General features: G+C 37.2%; 1 protein-coding gene across 3 annotated transcripts; it reads left to right on the top strand.

The window, feature by feature from the left end:
- Positions 1 to 508: 508 nt before the first annotated feature.
- spata6 (spermatogenesis associated 6) lies at positions 509 to 16,396 on the top strand. 3 transcript variants are annotated; one of them, XM_044129321.1, is made up of 12 exons: positions 517 to 665; positions 1,732 to 1,869; positions 2,588 to 2,636; positions 2,748 to 2,789; positions 2,920 to 3,044; positions 4,366 to 4,446; positions 8,188 to 8,308; positions 8,396 to 8,613; positions 11,779 to 11,866; positions 12,407 to 12,447; positions 13,538 to 13,719; positions 16,198 to 16,396. In XM_044129321.1, the coding sequence occupies exons 1-12, from the start codon at positions 582 to 584 to the stop codon at positions 16,301 to 16,303; spliced, it is 1,275 nt and encodes a 424-aa protein (XP_043985256.1). In that variant the 5' UTR covers positions 517 to 581; the 3' UTR covers positions 16,304 to 16,396. The 3 variants fall into 3 exon arrangements, with proteins under 3 accessions (XP_043985258.1, XP_043985255.1, XP_043985256.1); XM_044129320.1 differs by having other exon boundaries at positions 511 to 665; positions 8,188 to 8,613; XM_044129323.1 differs by lacking the exon at positions 13,538 to 13,719 and having other exon boundaries at positions 509 to 665; positions 8,188 to 8,613.
- Positions 16,397 to 17,152: the final 756 nt, after the last annotated feature.

Below are 17,152 nucleotides of genomic sequence, written 5' to 3'. Positions count from 1 at the left end.
TTTCAGTGTGCATATATATATATATATATATATATATATATATATATATATATATATATATATATATATATATATATATATATATATATATATACTTTGTCTCACTTCCAATCTAGAAAAATGCATCGCAGATTCTGGTTGTAAATGTAAGTGACAAAATGTGAAGTTCAGAGGACATAAACACTTTAGCTGTTCACTGATTTTTAAATAGAATTATGAATATGCATCTGTTTGACTCGCAAAGATGAATGAAGGATATTAAACTTTTGCGGATATCCAAAACGTATGATTCAGATGCACGATCTTTTTTGTCATCATTTTACTTCCTCCTACTTTGTTTTTGTTTGGGGTTTTTTTATTTCAAGCTGGCATTAGATTGAGTTTTACTTTATTGTTGGTGACACCCTAATAAGACCGCATATATTCGGTGCCAGTCCCAGCTGTCCTACCAGGAGACACATTCAGTGATTGTTTGAGAAAGCAACAAAGTGTTCTGATTTGCTACTTTGTGGTCACGTGACCCCACATCCGCTCCCGTGGCTGTTGCTGTTATGACAACGAACTTCGGAGGGGGCAGATGAATGGTAGCAACGGAGAAGATGGTCAACTCTCACAAAAAACACAACAATTCCCTCCGATGTACAGTGTATCTGGACATTGAGAGAGTAAGTGTGTCCTTTATGCGTCGTCACAAAGCGGACTTGTTGCTAGAGGTTTGGGAACGTAAGCTAGCTAGCAAGTTTACACCCTGTTTTCTCAACAATGTTGATGGAGCTAAGCAGAAGATATGCTTTTATATTTATCTTAGTCACACAGTGCTTTTCGTGTTTTACAAAATTCAACAGTGTTACGTACAAATATTTTAAGACATGACATCGAAGAGTTTATAAAAACCTAGAACTGAAACTTCGTGAAAGTTGTGTGTGTAAGATTTCTGTGAATTTCTTTAACAGTTAAATGTTTCCACAATGATGCTTGTTGTTTCATCATTGAAACAATGATGTTTTTGATTTAACTTTTCAAAAAGTTAAATCGATGTCTACTTAAGTTGCAAATTTAAAAAAGGTATTTTGAAAGTTGAATCAAAAACACGAAACAAACTGGAACAACTTGATGTTTCAGTTGTTGCGTGGTTTATTTTAAATGTTTAAGTCCAACTATCCATTTTAACTGGTTTTTACAGTATTGGTCTGAACATTTGTTCCATTTATTCTTCCACCTATTCATTCCTCCATCCTCCTTACAGCCAAATGTTTTACAGGATCCGTTTTACAATCTGGCCACAGTCAAAAATATTTGTGGTAACTGCATTGAATTGTTTTGTTTATACTATTACATACACTCTTACAACTTTTGATTTCAAGTGCCCTAATGAATGTGTAGGAAACCTACATTTATAAAGCAAATAAAAATTATTGACTGGATTTACAGGAGATTATTTACTTTAGAATGCCAAATATGTCTTTCCTTTGTGGACATATTTGTCTTTGACTTATGCCAATTTGGATCAGATATCTGCCACCTACCAATAGATGTCTACTTAAGTTGCAAATTTAAAAAAAGTATTTTGAAAGTTAAATCAAAAACACGAGCAATTTGTGATATTATTAAATGTATTTCTAATAATGCCAGATGTAATCTAAATGTAAAACTGTGACTGCAAATTTATGAATTGTTGCTATATTGAACTAATCTGTGGGATTAATGACATGATATACTGTTTGTTTGCAGGTTACATGTCCAGGAGTCCTCCTTAAAAAAAAGTATGGCATCTACATCAGTGTGCGTATTATGGGCCAGTACAGGAAGACGCCATGTTTGCCTCCTGTTTTCCCGCTAGAGTTCAATCACAGAATGGTTTTTGTCAAGGTGAGAATAAAACAGCAAACTGTTTGCTACACTCTGTTTCTGTCTGTCTACAGCTGTTTTTATTAGAAGGAGTGGCTTATGTTATAACTGCTGGAGAACTTAGTCGTGTATTGACTTGAATCTGCATTGGGTCATTATGAACAACTGTCCATCCCTCATTTAAACATTAGTTTTTTCTCTCTGAAACCTTTCTCACCTTTTTATTCATACCTCTCAAACTTTTCACAATTTTGCACATCACCATAAACTTCAAAGTACATTATTGTAATGTCATGTGACCAAGACAAAGTAGTTCATAATTATGAAGCAGAAACTTTTTCCAAGTTTATCTTTTGCTTTGTTTTTTCTTTTTTCAAATAAAAATCTGAAAAGTGTGGCATAGAGTATGATGACTCAACAAATGCACCCTGGGTTTATGTAAAACATGTTGTACCATGGATATTCTTTCTTTCCCCTCCAAAATGATGCACTGCTTTGTTTTTTGTCAGTCACTTAAAATTCCCATTATGTACATTGTAGTTTGCAGGTGTGAGGCTAAAGTTTTTCGAATACATTCTTGATATTCTCACCAGCATCCTTTCAGTTTGACTGAAATGACATTTTATGATAAGTTAGCCTGTTTGCACTGAGGAGAGTGGCAGAGATAAATTCTGGCCTGTCAGCCTAATCTTGTTATGATTATCGATTTGTTTTGTTTGCTCTCTCTCTATTTTACCAGACTTTCTCTGGCATTTTTGACCCTGCTGATGTAGCTGACCTCCTCGAAGGTAAACGGCCATCTGGGACATGCTTGCTCATCTCCTAGTCCTAGATTTTGTTCTTTGCTATTAGCTGAGATAGCAGTCATTACAGACTGTTTATGCTTTCCTCCTCCTCAGCTGACACCACAGTTTTTGAGCTGATTCAGTTGGTCCCTCCAGGTATGCTTTTTGATGATGCCATATGGGCACGTTACCTCGACTCTATCAAGTCATTGCACTGTGAAAAAGGACCTTTTAATGTGAATTTAATGTAACTGTATGTGTTTCGGATGCCGTGCATTGCTTGTAGAGGGGGATATTCTTGCCACAGCGGAAGAATGCAGCAGAGATTTCCTGTATCCGGGTCCCAGCCTGGTTTCCAGTGAAGGATCTGCAAAAAGAGAGATAATGTTGAAAAGAACCTCCTTGTTTCCTGTGAGTTGGTTATGTTTTTTTATTTGTGTAATGTTTTTACGGGATTAGGTTTGTATAGGTCAGACTGAATGCAGTTTATTTCTGTGTTTCTATAAAACATGTTATACTATGGGTAGTATTGGGAGCAATATCTTTCATTATCAGTTAACTTTATTTCTTCTTTCTTGTGATTAGCTGAATTGAGTAAGAGCTCCATCTTCATATAAACGTCTTTAAAATTATTTCTTGAAATCTTTCTGAGTAATACTATTGTAAAAAAAGAAAAACATCTGTCCAAGAAAACCTCACCTTCCATGTATTAGTTTACAGCCGTCTTCTTTGACTTCCCGTCCCTCTTTGTGGTTTTTTTCTGCATCTTAAATGTTGACTGCTGTCAAAATATCAGCCATAAATTCATCACTAACATTCTTTAAAATTGGATAAGGAGAGACTAAATACTCTGGAAAAATGGCAATACTCAAGATGGCAAGGAAGTTGAAAGTTGAAAATTTGCTCTTTTTTTTTTCCTGTTGCTTCTCATTTGCAATAAAAAATACTTAGAATAGGGTCACATGAAAAAAGAACAAATGTGTTTTTGCAAATCTAATACATGGCTGCAAGATTTTGCTTTTACTCGTCTTCTGTTTACAAAGACAGTAGATTTAAACTGCACACCTTTGCAAGAGTCAAGAAAGGAAAAATTCATTAGATTTGCACCTTATTTAAATCCCCATGACATCTACAACCTTCAGGACCAAGACATTTATATGTGAAAGAATATTTGTTACCGTACTTCTTTTCTCAGTGGCTCTGACATCTGTACAGCTGTGATTGGAACAGGCAGTTGAAATCAAAAGCAGCACTTTGTCTTTGATAAAGTGTTTCATTTAGAAAAGATAAGGTTTTCTTGAAAAGCAGTTAATTCTATCAAAACACAGTTAAAAACGTGCATTCATTTCATGTTTTTCCCTTCCTTGCACCTCCTGCTTTCATCCCTTCATCTTTCCCTGACTGCTGTTTGTTTTCCCATCATTCCCCTTGTCCTCCAAGGCAGCAGCTGGCATATTTAGATGTCTTTAAACACTGTTCCCCTCACCAGTGCTTTTATGTGTTTGTGTTTGAGGCCTACGTAGCAATTTAGATGTCTCTCCAAAAAGTGGCATATTATTTAAACATCACTGGAGCCTTTCTGTGTTTCTGCCGTTTGTTGTTTTCCTTGACTCGGGAACAGAGTGAAGATTTGTGCTCGTAAATTGGTGTCCCTTGCAGAGCTTTTATGTGTCCTTTTGTCTTCCTCTCGCTCTTAAAGGTGTTGTTTTCTCTGTTGTTCGTCTCTTGCCAGGGAATCTCCCTGAAAGTGGAGTTTGCGACAACGTCAGTCATAGAGGAGAGTGATTGGAGAGACAGCTGGGTTCCTTCACCTGTAAGTGTTTCTGTTTGATACGTCTTTGTGTGTGTGTGTTTGCTCTTGGCATAAATATATGATCCCACATGTCCTGAGCGCTAAAGATTCATCTATAGAAGACCATAATGAGTGGTGTCGCTCGCCATCACATTTGTCTGTTTTCACTAAACATACCCAGCCTCTGTTGTTGCTATGACGACTGTCCATATGAGCAGCGTTTCGAGGGTGTTTGTTCCCTCTTCGTGAATGTAATTATGGGGAGGCAGATCAGTGGTGCTGATACGGAGGCGACTCGCTCATGTTCCTAAGTTTCCACACAATATCACTTTCCATTTTCATTTTGGAAGTCTTCATGTCCAGATAATCATGTTATCCTTTATCATATTTTTTTCAGTTCTGATTTTTATCCCTCTCCTTCATTTTTCTGGTGTTCCTCAATAAAGTAAACTTCAAAAATTCAACAGTAAGAGTATAACTTGTTAATCAGTTCATTTTGGCTATGGTTTACAGCTAAAATGTTTTTTCTCAGATTATTTAAAAATTGCACAAGACTAATTTGCAGGTATATGTCATTTATGTACATCTAAAATTCACAGAATCAAAGTTGAGGCCTATTTTGAGATTTCTTGTCTGTGTTGATTTAGGGAGTCATGTACTCTTCTACTATTTTAATTTTAATTTAAGAACACTTAAAACTTTTTTCTCTTGAAAACATTTTACAGAAATTATAACTCCATTATGCTCACAGAACTTGGTTCCTCTTCAAACAGTCTGTACTTTTGGTGCTTGATTAGCAAGCAAATTTGTCTAAACCCAGTAGAGAATCTATCCATCAGGACAGTAATTGATGAAGTAACTAATATTAATGATAATCTGTTGTACAGTTTGTTTTACATCAGTCATAATCTGTTTGAGCACAGTTGATCTCATTCAAAGGGACCCAAGAAGAGTGAAAATCAGCATGAATGTAAATTTGTCAAAATCTCTTTGCAGCATATGATCTTTCACACAGTGGTTGGCATGTTGTGCCAAACAGACTACCATGCATCTCCCAGGTGCAGTCACCTAAGCTAAACTATTAGTTTGAATGGGATGTCAGTGACAGCGAAGCAGATTGTCACAGTGTTGTGTAGCGGCCCCTCAGGGGGATGCCTGGATCAGAGCACCGCTGTGGCTGTCAGACAGTAGGATTTCTCCATTTTCTCTCCTAATGGCTTCTCAGCATAGGCATTTTCCTGACTACATGTCTCCCCTGCTGACAAGCCGTGTTGTTTACTAACACAGCTTCAAGAGGAAGGCGTCTCCCACAAAACCTCAGTACGCATCAGTATGAACACAATCGTTACCAACATTTTAACTTCAAAATATCAGTGCCATCTTTTGATGTGATTCTTTTGTTTGAATGGTTTATAGTCTTTTCCCCCGCCCCCTTCTCTACGATAGCTGAATTACTGCTAATTTGCTATAATCAAGGTGTATGTGAATCAAATTTTTGGGCTAAATTATTGCTGACTATACATGAATAAAGTAGGTGATTTTTTCCCAAAATGTTATTTAAAAGGAATCCCCCAAAAGAGGTTTCAACCACCATGATGTGCACATTTGTAATTTGAGTATTAAATAATAAAATCATCGCTCAATAAAATCACAATCCACTAAGCAGACTTTAGTGGAATAGCAAATTTATCACTGACATGTATGTCCTTTTCAGGCATTTTCTGTATCTACTTTCCTCCATGAAATTAACTTGAAATAAATGTATCTTTTATTGCAACAGCATAATGTTACATTGAAATGTAAAAGCAATAGGCCTTTGAGTACATTATTTGGTTTAGGGAAAATGTATCTGCCTTGCATTACAATGACATGAAGCATAAATATTTGCAGTGAGGAAGAAATTTGAGATGACAATAAAAATATTTATTACTATACTTTGCAGAGATTCTGTTTTTTTACTGATGAATTTTCACAAATGTCAAATGCTTGCTATGACTCCAACACCAGGGCCACTTGACCTATTTTTTGATCAATTCAGGTCAGTTTTAACCTCTTTGGGTTAAACTATTAAACTATCCAGTGAGCTTTAAACTTTCAGTCCAAGATGATATGAAGATCTTTAAGTAGACGAAGAAGAAAAATGAGATAATAAACCAGTCTGTTCTTGTGCAGCAGAACATTATACATCTTATATCCTTGATATCAATGCACACACTATAAAAACGGGGGCTGCAAAAAGCTGCAATTCATAGACATGATTTCACCTAATGCATCAAAAATTAGCTTGATTTATTTATGCTTCGACCCACAGGTTGGGATCCTGTGCAGCTGGAAGGAGTTTAGTTCTCACTTTCAGACAGTTCTTATGCGTAACAGTGGCACAAGTATTGTTTTACCACAAGGGGGCGCTGACCAGCATCCCAAAAGCCTAAATAATACTTGAACTATGACCCCAAAGCTGTTAGTGTGGAATATCGTCCCTTCTGCCTGGAAATTGACCTTAGTTTTGGAATTTGAATTGATTTATAAAAAGTCATTTTAGATATGGTCACGGTTCTTGTAAGATTAACAAGACTAGTCAGATTTGTTGTATAATTGTTTTCATCAAAATGACAGTCATTCTCCCCCTTAAAACCTAAATTATTACTGAACAGCTTTACATTTATATTTTACTTTGTATAGGAACTTTTAATATGCAATACACAACTTCCTTTCCCCCCTGGTTATGCATAACAACCAACGCCCATTTGTCCTCTTTAAATATGAGCTCCTTTCAATCAGGCACAGTTCTGCTCAGTTTTGTCTTTTCTCCCAGAAGTTGTCATTTTAAAATGATCACCGCTTCGCACTTCCATGTTTGCTCTGTGATTGTGGGGATTTAAACATGATATAAGGATTAACACTGAGACAGAAGCAGCTTCACGGAGCTACGAGGATAGCTGTAGATGTTAACCTTCCTGTTATTTATCAACATGCCAAGCTCTGTCGAATGATGTCTTTATCCTCTAAAAACCTGTGGTGAAAATCACAGCTAATCACATTAGTCAAGCCTTCTGTTCGGAGCTGGGGACTGGAAAAATAACTCGCTTTCGGTGTCTGTCCAGCAACGGAAAAACAGATAGGAGTCACAGATGTGGGGGACTCAGGGACTGGGGCATATGTCCTAATTCTATTATATCAGATTATTGTCAAATGGCAGCTTTGATGATGATTTATTCATCGTTTGGTTTCTCTTAAAAATAGTTCCAATGTGCTGTGATTTTTCTAATTAGCATTTAGATTATCTTTGTTTTACAGCCAGCCAATGTCTCTTTATCATATTAGTCTAAGAGATGGCCATCAAATGCAATTAACATTTTATCTTAACTTATTTATCCCTGGTTGGCATTACCTGCAGGAAGTGAGATATTGCTTTAGAGAATGATGTTAGTGGCCATTAGAGTTATTGGAGTAATTCTGCAGAGGTTGTCTCCATGGCAGTGTGGACCGCCAGAGCTGTTTTCTTATAACACTTAAGTGGAATCATTTAGCTAATGGTTTAATGGTTTTGTCCAGCGAGAGCAAGTCTGTCAAGACTGAGAGCAACGGCCTTAATGGTTAAAGTGGGGGATGTTGTCATAAAAAGGAATAAATTATGGCCTTCAGAGAACTTTGAACTTGCTCAGATGTTGTGCGTTACATTAACATTTAGACAAGTGTGTCAGCATGTTAAAAGAAAGTTAACAGCCTTCTCTCTCTCGCTCTCTCTGTTGCCAAAAACAGACCTGTCGTGTTTCTCCTTTGAGGCCGTGTGCAACCCCGTCTACGCAAAGATCAACAGGGAAGTTTTCACCACAAAGGAAAGCATATGATGTTGGGCCAGGCTGCGTTGTGGCCCAAGACGGTGAGAAAAAGCTGAGCGTCGAGGCCGTGCTCACCAACTGTCCTCTGACATCAACGTCTAGACGTTCCCCCTTTGCTTCCCCGTCAGACTCTAGACCTCAAACAAACAAGAAGGACAGGAAACAGGGAGCTTCTGAGGACGCTGGATACCGACGGCCTACAGTTTCCTCCACGACGCGAACTCTGTCTCCTTACACGCACCGCAGGATGTGTGAGCTGACCGAGGAGAGCAGGCAGCGGATGAGCCACCTCTGCATGGGGCCTCACCTCTTTCGCAAGTCAACGGAGAAGCAGCCGCCCTTTTTGGTTTGTGTTTGTTTTGTGTGCTTTCTTCTTCCTTTTTTTGTCCCGATTTCTTTTAAATCACGTGGATGCGGTGTTTACCAAACAGGCAGTTAAAATCACAGCGTGATTCTGCTCAGTTGATCTGTGCATGTAGAACCAAAACAATTGAACAGACCAGTGTGTGCTAAGAAAATATAAAAATTGGAGTACTTGAGCAAAAACAGGCAGTTTTGTCTTAATATATAATTTCCGCCTCTTCAGGATTTCCTCAAATTTTCTCAGTAAGAAGTGGATTTTATTTTGTTCCCACAGCAAAATAAATTGTTGTGAACAATTTCATCCCAATCTTCTGTGTCTATAGTTTATATTAGGCCCATTTTCTTAAGATGGCTTTTCTGTCTGCAGCGCTTAAAATTTTAAACTGGCATTTTCTATTATTACTCTGGTTTGCAGAATAAGAAAAGCCCAAAACGTTTTTCTATGTAATAAGTAAAACTAACAACACTGGCTGTCTCTAGTAAGTAAATAAATTAAAAATGTATTGCTAATCTAATAATCCTAACAATAATAAAAACATAATGTGTGAGTTAATGAATGAAATAATTAATGAATCATATTCACAAAACAAACGCACCAAATGTATTGTTTTCCAGGATCCAGATGGAAATTTAGTGACCGTGTCTGTAGACGAGTTCATCTGTCAAACTGGGTTGTTTGATGAATCATTTTCTATGCTCTAATTTTAGATTTAAGTTTCATCAATGTATGATTGTTCAAATATTTTGTGGGATTTCAGAAAAACTCTTCGGATTTTAAAGTTTAACGATATATGAACTATACGTTTAATAGAACTGTATTTAGGTGTTTTTTCAGGTAGGGGAAATGTACCTGCTACTCTAGATCCCATTATCTTCATGTTTTATTTTTCTTTTTTTCCTTGTATTGTTTCCTCTGTCCCTTCTCTCTGCCTTGTGTCTTTTTTTCATTCCTTGTATAATTTTTGTTCCTCCTTCCACCCTTATTATGCTCCTTCAGATCTTCCAATTTTCTTTTCTCCCTTCCTTTTCTGCTTGTGTCCTTTTTCCTCCATTCATTATCTCCTTTCTTGTTTTCTTTATTGTGCTCTTATCTTTGCCTACTTCTATCTCGTATTTCCCTCCTTTTTGCTGTCGCTCTACCAATGCATTCTACCTCCCTTCTCTCTGTCTTTCCATCATTGTGTCCTAAATCTCCTCTTTTTATCCTTTCTGACCTCATTCGCTTCCCTTCTTTGTGTTATCATATCCTTCTTTCTCTTCTGCTTCTATGCCTGTATGCAGCCTTTATTTAACTAGGTGACTATCATTAAGATAAAACATCTATTTTTCAAGAGAGACCTGGTCAAGACTGGCAGCAGCACTTTGACAACTACGACTCAAAATTACATGTATAAAAACCCAATTAAAGTACAAAATGGATAATAAAGAAAGAAAAATAACACAGAGCAAACACGGCCATAAAAGTAAAAAATAGGACTAAAAAACAGTTTTTCTTTACCTGAGGTGGTAAGGACAAGAACAAAGCTTGTTATAATCAAAGCATTTCCTATTTCTCCCAAGCAAAGATGCATATTAAGTCCTGACAGGTTCCACCCTCTGCACCTTTTGTAGATTATAGTTGTCAAACACCAAACAAGAGTAAAAAATACAAGTTTTTTCCAGCTGAAGTGTCAAGAACAAGCTGAAAGAACAGAATGATCTCTTCCTGTTCTTAGATTCCTGGGAGAGGGAACAAATATTGGCCTTTACCCTCCTTCAATCCACCGTTGTCCTTCCCGGTTGCTTTACTTTTTCTCTTTTTTGCAACCATATTTCTTTCCCTCCTCATTTTTTTTTGTCTCTTTCTTTTTTTTCTTACCTTGTTTTTCTTTCTTTCTTTTGTACTTTTAATTCTACATGCCACTACATCTTTCCCTTTTTACCTCTTTTGTCTGTCCTACCTCCATTTTCTTTGAGTCTGGAATTACAAGATGAAAAGTCTCTCAAGGATAGTCTGGGATCGCCTCCCTTTTCTTGATCACATACAGCAAAACTATTTGTATGAAGATGAACATAAAATATGAAGAGTTAAGTTTTCCTAAAACCATAATTAAAACAGAAACAACATGCAGTAAAGCCTCCATAAGCCCGGCCCATAAAAGCAGCATCAAGCTTGTGAAGTCAAGATCTTACGGGAACCAGTTCAGTACCTTTCATTCCTACATGTAACTTGGTTTTTAAAAATCTTAGAATTAAAGACAGCTAATAACTTAATCACAGTTCTCCGTGTTTAATAATCCAGCAGTAGACGTGTTCTAAGCACACGGTTTAGAAGATTAATAAGAGCGTGAGTTGCTGCAGGTCACACCTCAGTGGGAGCTTCCCCAAATTTCACTTAATCATGCAAGCAGATTAAGTTAAGGATGTAGTAATAAGGCTATGTTAATCTTTTTACCTTAGCTTTTAATGGATTTTGACTATTTGTCCACACTGAGGGAACTGGACATGATTTAAAAGCTAACATTCAGATTTTTTTTTAAAGACAACAATTTGATTAAAGTCACATGTATCAAGAAAATACTCTTCACAAAAGGATGAGTTTCTATATGACTGTCGGAGGCATCTTGCACACTGTCAGCAGATCAGATTATTAGATGCCGGTTTGTGTTTTTGGTGAGACTCATTAATGAAGCTCACTTGATGATTACTGTTGTTTTATCTGCGGCAGGAGCATGCTTTTCTGCCTCTGCATTTCCTGGGGGGTGATCCTCTTCCTATAATTAACCCCATTAATTGAGTGTCAGGCCGCAATTAACAAATGAACACCTCATGAAGTAGTTTAGCTTTGTGAGAAGAGAATAATCAGTGCGGCTCTCAGAGCTCCAAATGCTTCCTGTGTGCCGAGGAAAGTCAAAGTGTTAGCGCAGAATGCAGTTTGCTTCAAAAAAGTGGAAAGGAGGTTAAATTTTTTTTTGCTTGATTCAAAACAATGTGGAAATTTGATTAATCTACTTCATTTGTCTTTTGTGCTTCCACAGTGCAGCAGGAGGAAGTCATTTGCTTTTTTTTTTTTTTTGCCACTCAGAGTTTTTTTGAGACAGATTTAAGAAAACATGTTGAAGTGTTTCATATTAAACATAAATTATCCTCTTATCCTGTGATGTTCCAGGTCCCTCGGCACAGTGAGCCCACTGGGATGGGAACACAGAACCGCAGCATGCAGCGACGCACCGCCAGTTTCTCACCCGATCACACAGGTAGGCCTCATATTACTGCAAAAACTTCTGTATGCAAACTATTACACATTTATTACTTCGCAACGTTTAGTTCATAACAAATTTTTACGTTTGTTTACAGGCGTCTGATAGAAAAATAAACTGAATATTTTCAGATTGTGTACTTTCTGACTTTAGACATTTTAAGTTATTCCCCCGATTTAGACACCCTCATTATAACTCCAAAGTTATTTATGATAGGTGTTAATCTTCTTATATTGATACTCTGATTTACGTTATAGGCTTTAAAGCAACATGCAGCTCAAAATATCTTGGATTAAAAACTAACTAGTGATTTCTCATCAGGCAAACAGGGTTGTGGCTTCCCAGCAGGCTGCTGTTTTTCTCAGACTCAGCACTTTAGATCATAGCATCCGTTTATGTTCTACCTTTTAATAATAATATTCTGTTGAAAATTAATTCTCATTTTATTGTTTACTGTTAGTTATACAATACATGGATGTGATTGGGTCCTTTTATATCGTCATGCTGCATTCCAAGTTTTTCTTTGTCTTTCTGTAGATGCTTCTCTCCATGGAAGCTACAGACAGAGGACAGAGCAAGTAAGTCTGATTATTATCTTTGAAATTGGGACGCCATGTCAAAGTTTAAAGAATGAATGAATGAATGTGTCCCATCATGGTTGAGACACAGATGAAACACTATTCTTTTTTTTTTGTATTAGTTTATGTCTAAAGGATTTTTGTAGCGAAATCAGATTAAATTGGGCTGGACGCATACTTTTAAGGCATTTTTAAAAAGCAGGTTCTCCTACTTCCTGACTAGGGATGTGTAATTTTTATCAATTCCACAATAAGTATAGATATTTTTTTCACCAGAAGGTATCAATTTTTCATCCGGGAGTATCAATAAATTAAATCCTACTTTGAGTTTTATGTCAAACCCACATGAATTAAATGACAGTTATCACAGATGACATTTTTTACCCAGTTGCACTTGTACATTAAAAATGTAATGAAGCAACCAGTTACAATTAATTAAATAATGAAATAGATAAGTTACCTTATCTAAGTGAGTAAGACAAAAAAAAGATTAATTTCTTGCATAACCAAATACAAAAAGCAACAGAATTAGCATTTAAATAAAGCAAATGTATAAGAAAAAAAATAACACAGCATTTATTACAACAGTATTACATCATCAGTTCAATTAATTCAATCCAAGTATATGGAACAGTGACACAATGTAACCATATTCACTCTGTCCCCCTAAAATGTATTGAATCGTATCGTTTTCTGAATATTGTGACATAAATCGTACTGTGAGCAGAATATTGTGTATCGTATTTTTATTAGATTAGTGTGTCGCTACAGCCCTATTCCTGACACCTCAGTTATGAACAGAATTTATGTTCTACTGCATTAAATCTTAATATAATAAATTGTATTTTTATCCTTGTGTGAATAGATTTTAGAGGCCCAGTCGCAAACAATATATGCACTTTTATCAACAGTGACAACCTGGGAATACAGATATGTTCTTTGCATTAAAGAGCACATTAGGACTAAAGCTAAAACATGTATAAAATACACTGTGCATAAAACTGCTTACATTTAAAAGTTTCAAGGTGAACACGCCCCACAACTTGAGTAGCAATTTTTTTTATTTTTTTTATTTTCTTACTTTTTCTAGATAGAATCGGCTTCAGCGAGGCTCCAGGCGTCTCCGGAGACACGTTCCCGACATGAACCCGAGATCAAAGGCCCAGGCTGGACCGAGCTGCGGCGAACCCGGTCCGTCTCAGCTTGGTCCGGCCTGGCGGTGTCAGAATCAGGGAGGCTTCTGAATGTCAGCAGCTGCTCCCTCAGAAACCGGTAAATCCCTTCCCCTCACAGGGTTTTGACATTTTATTACAACTTTTTAAACCTGGAAAGTGTCTCAAGATGAAACTGTCTTTGGTTCACTCTTAAAATAATTTCAGTGACCAAAAGCAGCTGTCTAGGAGGCAGAGATTAGTCTGCATTGCTAATAACCAAAACATTCTTAGGGAGTTCGGAAAATGCTGGGAGATTTAAGCTTAATCTACAATAAATTGAAAAAAGTCTAAGATGGAAGAAAATATTTATATCTAACTTTTAATTCTACGTGTTAGTTATGAAGAAAATATTTTCCTTAAACGCCGAAGCTGTTTGCTGCAGACCGTCCTCATTGTCACACTGAAGCTGAAGCGACAACAATCCTCATTTTTTCCTCATGTTTACCCTGAATTTGTCGAGCTCCATCTGTGCACATCGTTTGTGTTTGCCCAAAAGATCTCGAAAGCAAAACAGGCACCTGTATGAGTTCCCAATTACCATGTACAGCAAATATATGGAAATCCCAGGAGGTGCCTGGATACGCGGCTGCCGGGCAAATCTGTGGCTGTGTGTGTGCGTGTGCGTGCGTGTGTACATACATATCTAATGTTTAATTTTGATCACACTCGACGGGAGGGTTGAATTCTCCTCCACCTTTTAAATCACAGAAGCTGATGTCTTGTCATGTTTGGTCATTACTGAAGAAGGAGGCAGCAAGAAGGGAAAACAAAGAGGAAATGGTATTGATTTGTGTTTCTGCTTGAGACTGATGCATTTGACCCGATGCACACTTTAATACGTTCAGAGAGACCTTGTCATCAATCACAGGAGATGTGAGCCGAGCGCGCCGATGCGACCGGCGTCCCGTTTTGTTTGCTCCGCTTTGCTCAGTCCATAAGTAAACATTAAAATCAATAGACAATCTTAAACTGCAAAGTAAATTGCAGGAAATGAAGGATACTTTTCTCTCATCTGGAAAACGCGGCAGGATTCGCTGGGTGGGAGATTAGACTTGGCCTTTGTAGATTCCCTCTGACAGTGAAGGGGGCACGTCTTCCCCACCAATCTATGATCTATAAAGAAAATGACAGATGCCAGTGGCAGCTTTCTGCCCCCTAAGCCTCTGAGTCTCAGTCTATTCATGTCTCGGGATGATTTGTCCTTGATGACTTTTTGATGCAGGTACCGAGTTTATCTGATTACAGATGAAAAGCTCCTGTTCAAACACTACCAGCGAGGACGAGACCCGAGTCAATCTGTCACTTATCACCCCTCCAGTACCAACAAATGGACGTGAATGAGAGGCAATACAGAAGGATTTATTTTTATCAGTGCAATCTTTTGTGTCTTGACTTACTGTAGAAAATATTTATTAATAAAGCAATGGTAAAGATAAATTATTGCTTTAAATACAACACTGTTGGTCATTAATATTAGTTACTTTGTTCAAATAACAAAGAAACTGAGTTATTTCACTATAAAAAATCATAATGGTTGCTTAGAGATTGTTTAATTGCTAGTAAAGAACTGAAGTGTCAGGTTGTGATCTCAACATCTTCGCTCATGTCTTATCTTTGGTTGGAGCACAGACTAGTGGACACAGCTTACATTACCAAAATATATATCATAATATCTATATAATTTTTAAAGAATCTCAGTAAATTTTAATATATCTTTTGAAATTCTATTCAAAACGGAAAAAGAAAATTTAACCCTTTTAGCTTTCTTGATTTTTTGTTTTTGGTTAGACTATTTTATCACGCCCGAGTGTTTCATATAACCAAACAAATGTTGCTGTCAGATGAAGATAACCTAAGAAAAAAGAAATAAAAAACAAAAGGGCGTTTTCAATGACTTAAAAAACAAAAAGAAAAGCCCTGATTCAAAACATTGTGTTCTGATCTAAAAAAAATGTCAAGATCAGATGAGAAAAACAGTGATTGACATCTCAGTCTGGAAAGGCTCACAAACCCATTTCTACAGCTTCGGGAATTCAAGCTCACTTTCTCTTTGGATGACAAAGTGAGTCGGTACCCAGAAATGGAGAAAATACGAGCGGTCAATAATGAGTGTCCAGAGCATCTAGGAAGGTTCTTTTTTTTAAATGTTTTTAAAGAATTTTTTTTTTTTTTGCCACTTTATTTAACAGTGATTAGATAGGAAAGTGGGTTGTGAGAGAGGCGTAGGTCAACAGGTGGGACTTGAACCTGTGACAGCTGTACCTCTCTGCCCATCTAGGAGGATTTTAAAGAACCCAGAACGACATTTAAAACACTGATGGCCTCACTGTCTCAGTTGGGTTGAATCAGGCCTGATCCAATCCAAGTCTCTGTGCATGCATGGTTCTCTCCCTCAGCACTCTGGTCTTCTTCTCCAGTCCCACATACATGACCGCCAGGTTAATTTGTCTCACTAGGCATATGCATACCGTACATCTCGCCCAATGAAAGATTGATTAAATGTTTGTTTTTGTTTTGTGTTTTTTGTCTTCCTCAGACTTCAGGCTGGTCCATCCTATGGGGAACAGATCCACAACCGGATCCAGAAGATTCTGCAGACGCACAGAGTCGCCTATGAGCATAGAGAGAGCTGGAACTTTTAATCCACCGCAGGAGTGTTAATGCAACAAAACCTAGATGTTAATTCTAATGCATCCAGTGTTTTTCCTCTAAATTGTATGTCAACGGACAGCAGATCAATATGTATATATTATACATATATGTATACATATATACTATACATATATGTATATATGTATAGTATAGTAATGTTTTCTAACATGTGAGATTCCAATTTGCTCTATTTTAATAGAAATCAAACCTAAAAGTGAAGCGTCAAACCATCCCACACACGCAAAGTATTCCCTTTATTATATTTAACATTTCAAACATCTGGAGCGTGTGAAGGCCATTTATTTTCCCTCCTACCCATCTTCTGGGCTCCACTGGATGTTTGAGCCAAACAGAGCCGTTTATTAAACTCTGGCTCGGGTTTACAGAAGCCCCATTTTGCATGTGTGGGAAGGAGACACGGAGGATGTAAGCTGCATCTGTCGAGGGCTCGCCTCTTATAGCACAAAAGACAAGCATGAAGGTAGCCAAGAGCCACCGCTTCAAGCCCCAAACTAAAACAGACAAGAGATTTGAGCGAGAGAAAAGGAACAAAAGTAATCCTGAATGAAAGAGCGGGCGACACAAAGAGACCGAGACGCGACTGAAATGCAAACATAGCAACCTCATAGTATTACATGGAAATGTCTTCATCATTGACAAAGCTTTACAGAACATCCTTCTGCTATGGGATAGTATGTAAAGGTATTTATCACAGCGAATCAAATTATAGCTCTATTATGAACTCTTGTCACTTCAACACTAGATGTGCAAAAAGCTCCTAAGTTTTTGAATAGAGAAGCAACAGAACTAATAATGGAAAATCTGACCTATTTGGGAGT

The sequence above is a fragment of the Gambusia affinis genome, linkage group LG10, assembly GCF_019740435.1.
Source record: "Gambusia affinis linkage group LG10, SWU_Gaff_1.0, whole genome shotgun sequence".
In the NCBI taxonomy this organism is placed as follows: Eukaryota; Metazoa; Chordata; class Actinopteri; order Cyprinodontiformes; family Poeciliidae; genus Gambusia; species Gambusia affinis.
The sequence above is the reverse complement of the archived record's forward strand: the minus strand, read 5'-3'. Positions and strand labels throughout refer to the sequence as shown.

What these genes read in the sequence shown, in the direction of transcription:
- spata6 (XM_044129320.1), top strand. Translation starts at nt 582, where the DNA reads ATGGTAGCAACGGAGAAGATGGTCAACTCTCACAAAAAACACAACAAT. An exon ending in ACAGAATGGTTTTTGTCAAG is followed by an intron (nt 1,870 to 2,587) that starts GTGAGAATAAAA and finishes CTATTTTACCAG; the next exon opens with ACTTTCTCTGGCATTTTTGA. An exon ending in ACAGACAGAGGACAGAGCAA is followed by an intron (nt 12,448 to 13,537) that starts GTAAGTCTGATT and finishes TACTTTTTCTAG; the next exon opens with ATAGAATCGGCTTCAGCGAG.